The sequence below is a fragment of the Vulpes lagopus genome, chromosome 4 (genome assembly GCF_018345385.1).
Source record: "Vulpes lagopus strain Blue_001 chromosome 4, ASM1834538v1, whole genome shotgun sequence".
NCBI classification, from domain to species: Eukaryota; Metazoa; Chordata; class Mammalia; order Carnivora; family Canidae; genus Vulpes; species Vulpes lagopus.
The window spans coordinates 42,099,406-42,111,408 of NC_054827.1; the positions used below are offsets into that span (position 1 = coordinate 42,099,406).

Sequence of the window (12,003 nt, forward strand, 5' to 3'; positions counted from 1 at the left end):
GCTCAGTGCCTGCTTCAGCCAATTTGCTGTTTTAAAATCCTGTTGTCATCGCATTTGTATTGTTAGGAAATCATGTGTCACCAAAAATGAGGAATACAGGAACACGCTAATGTAACCTCAACAAGACTACTGCCCAAGGCCTCTGAAGTCTTTTAAAAAATAAAACAGAACCACTCAAGCATGGGAGATACAAAGTCCAGTATTTTAAAATCAGTTACAGCTACTTCCTATTAGAAATTACCAAATTCCATTAAAAGTCACTTCTAGCAACATTTCCTTTAAGAATCAACTTATTTTAAAACCTACAAAATGAATATTAAATCAAAATAGCTATTGATTCCTCAGGAGGGTTGCCCAAGTAATTGACTTTATATTTAAATAAATTTAAGATTGATGAGGAAACTCCTATAGAAAAAGTATTCTGGCTTTATTTCTATTTCAGAGCTAAACTCCACGTCTTAGAACTGACCCAGCCAAATCAGGCTTTTCTGTGGTTCTGGGAAGGGGGGAAGGGGGAGTCCCTTACACGTGTAGTTTGTGCAGATGGGCAATGCAATACTAGTTAATTACCAACCATAAAATATTATCATTTGATTTATCTCTGCTAGATCTTGTGACTACCATACATTTTATTTTGGTGGGAATACTTCCTTTCCGTCATATTCAGGCATGTGTGCATACACACATACAGAGGTCAGGGCTACATTTTATTTCCCGCTTGTTGGATGGATGGACAAGAGGCCCAAAACCCATTGGATTTGAAAGGCATGCTGTTTATCGCCGTCTCAGTGATCAAGGTAGAAAAGCTGTTTCTGTATCATACAACAGCTTTTGATGACTGATAAGCCTTAGAAGGGGAGTAAAGCCACCAGCCCCCCAGGGTTGGGATGCTCAGAGGGGGGCTGCTGCAGAGAATGTTTCAGCACGTCGGACAGCTCCCACCCAATCGACGGAGCGCTCCGAAAAGACGGGGGCTTTGCTGCAGAGACTGCTTCAGTACCTCGGACAGCTCCCGCCCAAGCCATGAGATGCTCCCCAACTGCTGAAATCTGTTGTTTTAAAAGGTCGCAGCCAACATACAAAGAATAATACGTAATGCGTCCCTAAGTAGTTGCACGTCTTCTGGTTTATATTTGAGTAGCAAAATGATTGCTCTAAATTCTTTAATCTTGACAAGAGCTGGTATCAGAAAAGCAGTTTTTATTTACATCTAGTATCTTTTTAAACTGGTATCTCTTAAACAAAATGCAGCTGTTGCTCCTGAAGGAAAAGTGATTTAAGACGTACATCTATCTTTTGTAAATTTTTAGACATAACTTTTCCGGTTTTGAATAGCTATTTCTGAGAAAAGCGCACAAAAGTTCTCAAGAAGTTGATGCCACATTTAGCTCTGTCACTGATGTCATCAGACATTTTAAATACATGTATATTTATATGTATTTCATAAGGACACACTATATGCATGGACACTATGTTTATACTCATGCCTACATATCACACACACACAAACACAAACACTCTCTCTCTCTCTCTCTTTCTCTCTCTTCTGAATTTTCCAGGAAAAAACACTGATGTCAGGGCTTTCTGAATTGAAGGCAGATGCACTGTTCAGAGCCACATCAACAGATGTGTTCCTCAGTTCAACCCTTTTGCTTATCTGAGAAACAGTTCTAGGCATATATCAAATCAAGAAGAAGGAGCTGGAACTATATGCTCCAAACTAAGATGGAAGAAAGAGAGAAATGGGCGGAGATCATCAGAAACAAAATTCAGAAACCACTGCCTTTTCTTTCTCCTAGCGACACCTAGAGCCTATGATATGGAAACTGCAATGTTCTCCAGCGCATAACACAAATCGACAGTTTTAAGTCAGACTTAAGGCAAAAAGTGCATAATTTCTGTCTGCATTGCAGTTCAATTGTCTTCCCCAAGACTCTTAATAGTTTAATCCTCTAGAATTTCTCACCAGCCCCAATAAAACCCCTCCTTCAAAGACTTCCAGTTCCTTGAACCAGATGTCTGAAGAATCCACACATTTCCCTTAAGACCTGACCCACTGAAGTGAGGGACATCTCTCCGCTCGCTATCTGTGTAACCAAGGGAGTCTGGAAACGATCCAAAAGAAAATAAGAAAATTTCATGCAAGATCTGATACAGGCGGTGGGGGGAGTGAGTGAGTGAGTGAGTGTGTGTGTGTGTGTGTGTGTGTGTATACAAACAAACTGCACTCCTTACAAACTTTTATCATCCATGTCAGTCTTGGCATTCTCCATTCATTAAAAAGAAAAAAAAAAAAGTCCAGTAACAACAAAACCTCAGTGGCTTTTTTCTGAATTGTCCCTGTGAAGGTTGTCAACACTTCCCCCCTAACCTTGCACTATTAAAGAAAAACCAAATGGTGAAGTAGTGTGACCTGAGGCAAGGCATGTTTGAATGACCACAACTGCCTGCTCAGTGCAGGGGCATGTACTGCCCTGGGCATGTCAGGGTAGGCTATCTGAGAGGAGCTTGTGTGAGGATCCAGGTGCCCCCAGGTGGGAAATTCCTCATAGGTACCTGCAATGGGTTCTATAACCCAACACGCCCTGCACATCTCTTGAGGCTAGAGCAGCCATGCCACCTCTGCCTGCCAGTCCAAAAGAGCTGGTCTGGGATTTTTCTCTTTTCCTGGGAAAGAGAACAGCTCAGCAGGCAACTGTCTGTCTCTGTGGTCCTCCCTGACCCTGGGAATAGCTGGAAGGGATCAACAGAGGTGGCTGGACTCAACTAGCTAAGCTGCCCACTAGTGTCCAGTCTGAGTCATCAGTTACTAAGGTGATATGCAAATCCAACCTTTGAAACCCAAGCTTCTAGCCTGAAGAAGAGTAAGAAACATGCTCTCTAAGAAGTTTTCTCCTAAGGCAGGTCTAAGGTAGAGCTGCTAGTCCAAGGCTGGGTGTGGGAGACAGGCAGGGCCTGATTCTCATCAGTAAAAATTGTGCTGGGGCCTGGAATAGGACACTGGGCCTCGGACGCTAGTGTTTTGTCCCTGGTGCCAAAATCACCACCCAAACTATCAGCACTGGAGGGAAAAGTGTCCTGGAGAGGTAAGAAGTAGAGGCCATGGGAGCAAAGGGACAGAGTGGGGGAGGTTGAGGAGGGCACAATGCATAGATTCTAGTGACAGGTGGGAAGCATGGGACTTTATCTTCCCCAGTCTTAAAGCAGGAAAATAGAAAGGGGGGGGGGGAGGGAGGGAAGGTAGGAAGGTAGGAAGGTGGGAAGGAGGGAAGGAGGGAAGGAAGGAAGGAAGGAGGAAGGAAGGAAGGAAGGAAGGAAGGAAGGAAGGAAGAAGAGAGCGAGGGAAATCAAGTTGTAAGCACAGATACATTGGATTCTCGCCGTAGGATGCAGAACCCCGTACCGTAACCACAGGCATCCGCACGCCCAGCGACACCCCCGCCCCACCCCCCGCCATCCCACATCCCAGCAGCGCAGCCCCAAAGACGCTGCTCTCTCCAGCACCAACTCCCGGCCGCCGCCGGCGCAGACCAAGCCCCGCTCCGGGACGGCGGTGGCCGAGATCGGCGCGGAGGAGCGGATCTGCGGCGCTGCCGGGAGGCGGAGGAGGGGAGGGGAGGGGAGGGGAGGGCAGGCAGGAGGGCGACCCCGACCCCCGGGGACGCGGGGCGGCCGCGTCGCCCCAGCGCTCGCCCCGCGCCCCGCGCCCCGCGCCCCGCGCCCCGCGCCGCCCCCCACCCACCAAGATGCTCTTACGTCCTCGTCGTCACCGTCGCTCCGCGCCTGGTACTGGAACCGGGGCCGGCCCCCCGCTCCGCCGCCGCCGCCGCCGCCGCCGCCGCGCTCCCGGGGGGGCGCCGCCGCGGGCGCGGGGGCTCCGAGGGGCTTGGGCCCCGCGCCGTCGTCCTCCGGCCCCTGGGCGCCCAGGAGGTGGCTGGCCTCCGGGGGCGCCGGGAAGGAGCGCGAGGTGTTGATCTTGCCCGAGAACCTCTGGTACAGCGAAGCCATCGGTGCCCGCGCCCGCGCCCTCGCCGGCTGCCCGGGGGCGTCCTGCGCCTCGCCTGCCCTCGCGGCGCCGCCCCCCACCCCCCACCCCCGCGGGCGACGGAAGCAGCCGCGGAAGCCAGAAGAGGAGCCGGCGGCGGCCGCTCCTCCGCGCGCCACTCTCGAGTCGCCGCCGGGCGCCCGCCTGGCTCGGCTCCCCCGCCCCTCCCGGCGGCTCGGCGGGGCCGGGGCCGGGGCCGGGGCGCGCGCTCGCGCCTGTGCGCTCTTTCCACTCCTCGCCACGGCCACGGCCACGGCCACGGCGCGCCTCGTCAAGGGCGCTGGAGGAAGCCCCCCCCCCCCCGAAGAACATAAAGGGAGGGAAGTGCCTAGGCCCGGAATTGGCACCACCTAGAGACCGGCGAGGAGCCAGCGCGGATCTCAGCGCTCCCCCCCCCCCCGGCCCCTCGCGCGGCTCCTCCCCCCCCCCCCCCGGCCCCTCGGCGCGGCCGGTAATGGCGCCGGCGGGAGCCCCGGCTGCGCGGGAAGAGCGCGCCGCGGGCTCGGGGGCACTGGCGGAGGGGCCGAGCCGCGGGGCGCCCATCCCCGGCGCGGGGCTGCGCGCCGCGTCCCCCCGCCGGGCCCCGCGCGGCTGCAGTCCCGCCGCCTCCGAGGCCCCTCGGGCTCTCCCCCCGGCGCCTCCTGCCTAACTTGCGACAGCAGCGCCCGAGCCCTCGGGCCGGGGGTGCTGGGGGGCAGCGAGCCGCGGCGCTGGAAGGCGACGGCCCGGACACCGCTCTCTGACGAGCCCCCTCGCGTCCCAAACCAAGCTCGTCTCCGGAAACATTCATTTTCCTTCCCCGGGCTCAGACCGCAGGGGAAGGGAAGGTCGCGAGGCGGGCCCGGGGAGGCCTCGGGGGGCTGCCGGCAACTCGGGGGCGCCCCTCCCTACACGCCCCAAGCCCACTTGTGCACATCGCGAACCCCACTTTCATTTTCGGTAAATAGAGGCAGAGGCTGACGCGTCTGGGATGCCGGCAACTTCTCCAGAGCTTGCTCCGCCCCCTCGATCCCCGACAGAGAGGAAGGGACCGGGACGAACCACACCAGAGAGGGCGCCCGGCTCCGGGTGCGCACCCGCGCATCTTGCTGCAGTAAGACGTGCTCCAGCGCCGCCGTGTGGAAAGACACCGCATGCCCGGGCGCAGGCGGCTCCTCGCCTCCCTCTCCTGGGGTAGACAGGCCCTTGGGCCTCCGGACCGCCCCCCTCCTCCCCAGACCCGCTCCTCCGGCCTTCTTTAGGCTCTCGGGAGCTCTTCCTCCTCGTCTCGTCTCCACGTCCCTTTCCCTCCTGTTTGCAGACCCTCCAGGTCGGACAGATGTGTCCCGACTTGAGCTTCAGCGGAGACCAGGACCTAAACCTGCGGAGGGAGGGGACGGGTGGAGGGCTCGCCCCTGCCCTTTGTGCTGTTCTTCTGCACCAGTTCAGAGTGAGCATCTGCATCGTCACAATCCTCCCGGACTCAGCGGTGACGGTGACCCTGCTCCAGCTAGGCTCCCATGGCCACTCAGCAGGCCATACTGCGGGCTCACCAGCCTTTGTTGGGTCTGAATCCAAGACGATCTCCTGGAATCACTGCCAGAGCCCCGACTCTGAGAAGACCCCTGCCTGGTCCTGAGATGGCCTCTTCCCCCACGCAGTGTCCTTAACTCGGAGGGAGAATCGGGATGCTGGCAAATAAGGCTCTTGGGAGAACATACCTTCCGGTCCCTTCCAAGCTCTCCCAAGTCTCAACCTGGTGGGTAGTCCTGTTTTAATTCACATGTATTACCACTCCCATCTTCTGCTGAATCCACTTTAGTTTCCCTCTAATATGAAGAAAACTGTGATTGTTAAAGTACTTTAAAGACACGTTTCCTTTGTGCAACCATGAAAACAAGCAAAACCAACATCCCAATAGCTAAGAGGCTGCCTGAACCAGCAAAAGGCCTGTGCCCAGGCAGCTGTCCCACCCACAGGCCTGGGGGTGTAGAGAATTTCACCAGCCCCTCTTTACTTTGAAGACAGAGGCAGCAATTACAAGAGCCATAAAATGTAACTTTAAAAGTCATCACATTTAGATAAATAGGAAACCTTGCTGTCATCCCCCCTCCCCCGCCCCAGCTGTGCTTTTGATGGGAGGAAGCTGCCTTTTCCAGCCTGACTTGAAAGGAAAGCTCAGGCTGCTCCCTGCAGCATCTATGTCCTGACATTTCACTAAAAATAGATGCTGTTAGGGTCTTTCTTACATAATATACATGAAATTTATATTTTCATATACATATGAAATTTTTGTGTATATAGTCACACAAACTGTAAGAAACAGCATTACATATTTCTTGTACTAACATTGAATACAAAATACAGTATTTATATGGAAGTAGCTTTTGTATCATACCCAATGCTTTATAGACGTTGGCATATCAACAATAATAGGTTGAAACTGAGCTATGGAAGGCACATTGGGACCCTCACTTTTTTTAAGCTTTGATTGATTGACTGATTTCAGAGAGTGCAGGGGAGAAGCAGAAGGAGAGAGACAAGCTGACTCTGTGATGAGCATGGAGCCCAACCTGGGGCTTCATCCCAGGAGGCTGAGATCATGACCTGAGCCGAAACCAAGAGTCAGATGTTCAACTGATTGAGCTACCCCAGGTGCCCCTGTGTCCCTCATTTTTGAACATCATTCACAGATCAGCTTGTGGGTATTCAAATCACAATTTGGTCCGTGTTAGAAATCATAACTAAATGATTTAGACAACACGATAAGCAAGTTTTACTTAAAATCATTTATAAAATGAAGAAACGGGATCCCTGGGTGGCGCAGCGGTTTGGCGCCTGCCTTTGGCCCAGGGCGTGATCCTGGAGACCCGGGATCGAATCTCACATCGGGCTCCCGGTGCATGGAGCCTGCTTCTCCCTCTGCCTGTGTCTCTGCCTCTCTCTCTCTCTCTCTCTCTCTCTCTCTGACTATCATAAATAAATAGAAAATTTAAAAAAAAATAAAATAAAATGAAGAAACGATAAGACTCACAAACAATTGGAGGACAAGTTGGAGTACACATTTGTGTTTGAGAGAACAAATTGAAAATTAAGCAGGGGAAATGGGGGGTGGGTGGGAGAGGTGCTCCAGGCGGAGTGACTGTTCTAGACTTTGAGTGTGAGTATGTGTATGCATGTTTGTACATACTTCACACATGGCTTAAGCATGTCTTTACAAATTGCAGTGTATTTTTTAATATACTGTCAGGACTCGGAAGTCCCAAATATAAGAGTCAGCCCGTCAGTGTGTTGGGCTGAGTGAGGAAATGCAGTTGCAGAAAATTGCAACTATGGCATTTTGTGTTTATGATACATAACTAATTTGCTTATTGCCTTCAAAAACCTTTTCAGATCCCCAGTTTCTTAAACAGGGGAAGAGGTTCTGAAGAGTAGCAGAACTTCCCAATGAGCATTTAAATATAGGTGCACCTCAGGACACAGGTCAGTAATATCCTCCGCTCACCAATCACCGAAGATCTTGAATGTACTATATTGAAATAGATTCCCAGTTCTGCTTATTGGGTAAATATGGGAAACTATTTTTGAAAATGTTTCATGGATTATATCATATCAAGATATTAATTCTTCAATACTCCTTACACCCATGTCCACTGACTTATTTTTCCATCGAGTTGTGTATTATTTTTTCCCGTTTATTAAATAAAGGGGTGTGTGTTTATTTTCCCAGGAACCAATTTACAAAACAAATATGATTAGTCATTGGAATTAGGCAAATGCTGCAAAATATGGTGGGTAGTCATTTTTTAAATGACAATGAAAGGAACTTTGTCATCCACATGCAAGCTAAGCATTATAAAAATATCAAAAGTATACTGAGTTCAGCAGGCTAAGCATGATTTTTATTAGCTAAGAGGTTTTTTTTATTTCTAGGAGAGAATTATATCATGTACTTTACTTCCTCTTTCTCTGTGAGGGAAAGGACGAGAGCAAAGCCCCATTTATGATTTTTATTCATTCCAAATGCTGAGACGTGAGAGATGAAATAACCAGCGGCATGTGCTGATGGAAGAGCCTTCCCCAAGACACTGGGCACCAGCATCTTCTACGTATTATCACCTTGTACTCATACCAAGGGGGAGAAATAAAACAAATATTTGGGTAGTTTGAGAAAATATGGCGTTAAATGCATAAATACAAAGCCTATGCCCAACTAAACTCTCTCTACATATCTATCTTTAAAAACAATTTTTTTTTGCAAGATGCCTACCCACAAGGGGAGCTGGCTAGCATGATTTCTTTACAAACTTTACAAACAGGAAAGGTCCAGCACAAGAAAAATGGGGCAGCCACGGTGGCGCAGTGGTTTAGCGCCGCCTGCAGCCCAGGGCGTGATCCTGGAGACCCCAATGGAGTCCCACGTCAGGCTCTCCCTAACGGGAGAGCTTGGTGCCTGCTTCTCCCTCTGCCTGTGCCTCTGTCTCTGTCTCTATGAATAAATAAATTTTAAAAAAAGTCTTTAAAAAAATAATAAAAAAAGAAAAATGAGTTGCCTGGTCCTAGCTTTTGAAAAACACGAAATTAAAGTTAATTTGAGCTTTTTGAATTGATACATGACAAGTAATGTTTTAAAGGGAAACATTTATTTTAACCCTAAAATTCATAAAGTTCACTGTTAGCTCCCCATGGCATTATTATTTACATCTTAATACAGCCATTGTGCAACTGTGTGTTTCGTAGGCATCAGCGCTAACACCTACTACAGACGACTAACCCCCTCGCTCTGTGCCCACAAACACACAGTCAATCAACACAAGCAACCAAGCTGATTGTCACGTCGGTACAACAGCCACCGATTTAGCTAAAAAGCTGGATGGAGTCAACCCACAGAAAATATTTGTTCCAGCCTGGTGGTGGAGGGGGGAGGCTGTCCCTCCACCCTCTGTTCCTTTAGAGGTGCTCCCTCTTGCCTCTAACATCTGCCCACTGCCCACCTGCCCTCCTCCCACTCTTCCTTTTTCTCCTTCTCCTTCTTGTCCTTCACTCCTGTCCTCACTCTGGGTCAATACCAATAGGCTGTGTATTTCTTTTTCTTTTCTACAAATTCCTTGCTGCTGAGTACTTATAAAATCTCATTTCTAATATTATCTCCTTGGAAATAATCGCTTTCCCTCCTGGAGGAGGCACCAACCTCTGTCTTTTCACGTCCTAGTTATTCAGCAAGAACTTCCACGTGTTTTTCCAAGGCCCTTAAGATCTGGAGAGCATGAGATTTGGAAGAGAGTTTGTTGTTTGTTTGTCCCTGGTGATCATTTGAACATAACAATGTCGTTATCTGAACTCCCTTAATTCATATATCAAGTAATATTAGATTAAAAGGGACGTGATTTCTGCTCTGAAATGCCCCCAGAGCTCCTCGCCCTTTCCAACCATGCACCCCTCCAGTCTCATGAATTAAGTTAAATCTGATCCCCTTTATTAATTTAATGAGCCTCTGCAATTCAATGCTTTGGTGCTTTAACCAACAGAGGTGATGACTGTGTTCTAGAAGAAAAAGCTTTTGTGACCAACTGCAAGCATTTTGAGATTCCAAGGCACGTGACACAGGCTAGCAAGTACAGGGCTCCATGCCTCATGGGGGGCTTTTGAATTTATTTTGTTTATTATTATTGTTATTATTACTATTTTGCATCAAGTCACCCAAAAAGGTTTTTAAGGCTTTTACTTGAAAACAACAATGGAATAGGAAAGGAGTGAAAGAAACAGGGTCATTCAAATGCAGGGTCTTCTTTGGATAGTGGAAAGAGTTGATGCTGAGTCATTTAATCCTGCCATGTAAATTATACTCATTTGCAGGCCAATGGAAATAGTTACAGAGAATTTTTAAAAATCTGACTCCACTAAAAATGATTCCAATTAGACAATGGAAAGGGATATGGCACATTCCTAGAATGTACAATAGGAGTAAAATTTAGGGAACCGGAGTGTGAGGCTGATGTAATCCACCCTAGAAAGAAGGGGCTGGCCAGCCAGAAATAGCAAACAAGTAAGGCCAGCCCAGTGAATTGGCCTGGCCTCCAGGTCCCTGTGCTGCATTTGGCTGCAAGACACAAAGAGGGAAGAGAGGAGAGGCTTCAAGCAACAATGGGCTGCCTTGGAGCATCTGGGCCAGCAGCCCCTGTGAGTGAGGCAGGCCAGGGTGGGAGCAGGGTCACCTGCTTCCTGGACACCTGCTGGTAGGAATTGGAAAGACTCTCACCATCTTACCCCAGAATTAAGAGCATTCCTTTGAGCTAAGGCACCCTCTGGAAAAGCGTCAATAAAAAGTAATTAGCAAACAACCAAGGCCTGAGTGAAAAGAGAAACGCGCACAGGTGGCCAGAAGGCACCCCACAAGCACCAAGACAAACCACCTCCTGACGTGTGTAATGGGGCAGTCTGAGTAAGAGCTGTCTGTTTCAAGAGCGTGGCTCCATTTCCAAGCTATAAGTTTCCAGGTTGGCATGCTTCATCTTTGAGATAAGAAGCTGTTATTTCCAGGGCACCTGAGTGGCTCAGTCGGCTGTGTCCTGACTCTTGGTTTCAGGTCAGGTCATGATCCTGGGGTCGTGGGTTCAAGCCCCGTGTCAGGCTCTGTGCCTAGCCCAAAGTCTGCTTGAGATTGTCTCCCTCTGCCCCTCCTCCCACTCATGCTCTCTCTCTCTCTCTCTCTCTCTGAAATAAATAATCTTTTAAAAAGTCATAATTTCCATATGTGAAACTAGGACAAATTGAAATGTTGTTCAGCAAATATTTTTTCATCCCAGAGCCTATCTAATGAGGTATTCTAAACTGCCACAATGACCTCTTGAGTGACTTGCTTTGGCCACTGGAATATGAAGGGACATGATGCAGGCAGAGCTCTCAGGCCATCTGTACAGCCTGCCCAGGTGATCCACCACATAAGAATGTGTCCTGGGGTGGCTGCTGCCAGGTTGGCTTGGCCTCCAGAACAAGCATACTTGGAGAGACCTGAACTCACAGGTCTGAAGTCCATCCAATCCAGCCATCAGGGAACATAGAGTGCAGCCACCTAGCTGAGCCCAGGGCAGATCCACTAAATCACAGTTGACCAGCACAAAGATGGATCTTGGAATAAATACTTGCTGTATATATAAGCCATTGAATCGGAACAACTTGTCATATAGTACGCTTGTCTCATTTGCTCTCTAAAACAAAAACCAAATCCATGCATGAAAAATGGTACAGCTAATGTCAGTGTTTATTGTAAGCATTTCATCTACTTATTCAGTGAATATTGGAATGCCTAGTGGGCACCAGTCACCGTGCTGTGTTCTTAGGATGAAATGATGGACTAAAACGAACAGTCTTCGCTTTCCTACAGATTCTAGTCAATACTCCTTATAATGACTCAGAACTGATGTTATAAATTACCTGGCCAGATGGATAGTGACTTCCTTTCGTGAATAAATGTATTTTTCTCAATTTCTCGCTTATTCCAGTACATTTACAGCCCTGCTAGTTTTATTAGGAAAAGGCTCTTAAAAAGCACTAGAACACTAATGTGTTCACAATAATGCTCTAGTTATTTATTACAGGAGCGCGAAGTGGCATTTTTAATCCCCTCAAAGAACTATCTCTAGACCAGCGTTATAAGGATCATTTAGAAATTTGTTTGGAATTAAAAGCCTGGACCCCATCTCAAACCTACTAAATCAGAAACTGAGGGCTAGAGCCCCACAACCTGTATTTTAATTAGCCCACTAGGTCATCCTGATTGATGCATGCTCAAGTTTAGCAAACACCAGACTAGAATAATGTACTCGAATGTTACTCTAAATGGTACCAAGGTGACCTCGAAGATCCCCCCAAATGTTTGCTTTTTCCCAGGAAATGGCTTACCAATTCAAAACACTTAACAAGAATTTTCCAGAGGGTAAGAAGTTTTTGAGAATGAACAAGGCCTGTCTTCCTCATTT

The 12,003-nt window shown here is 48.7% G+C and overlaps 1 protein-coding gene across 2 annotated transcripts in view; it reads right to left on the reverse strand.

Annotated features, from left to right (window-relative positions):
* Positions 1–12,003, reverse strand: part of DPP6 (dipeptidyl peptidase like 6) — an 826,517-nt gene that overhangs the window by 683,241 nt on the left and 131,273 nt on the right. The window contains exon 1 of one of the 2 annotated variants that reach the window (XM_041753451.1): positions 3,757–4,044. The exons of the other annotated variant lie outside the window; for it this stretch is intronic. Within the exon in view, the coding sequence (XP_041609385.1) occupies positions 3,757–4,008 (252 nt within the window). The 5' untranslated portion in view covers positions 4,009–4,044. Of the gene's footprint in view, positions 1–3,756; positions 4,045–12,003 lie in introns of those variants that run through there. 2 annotated transcript variants of the gene reach the window in all.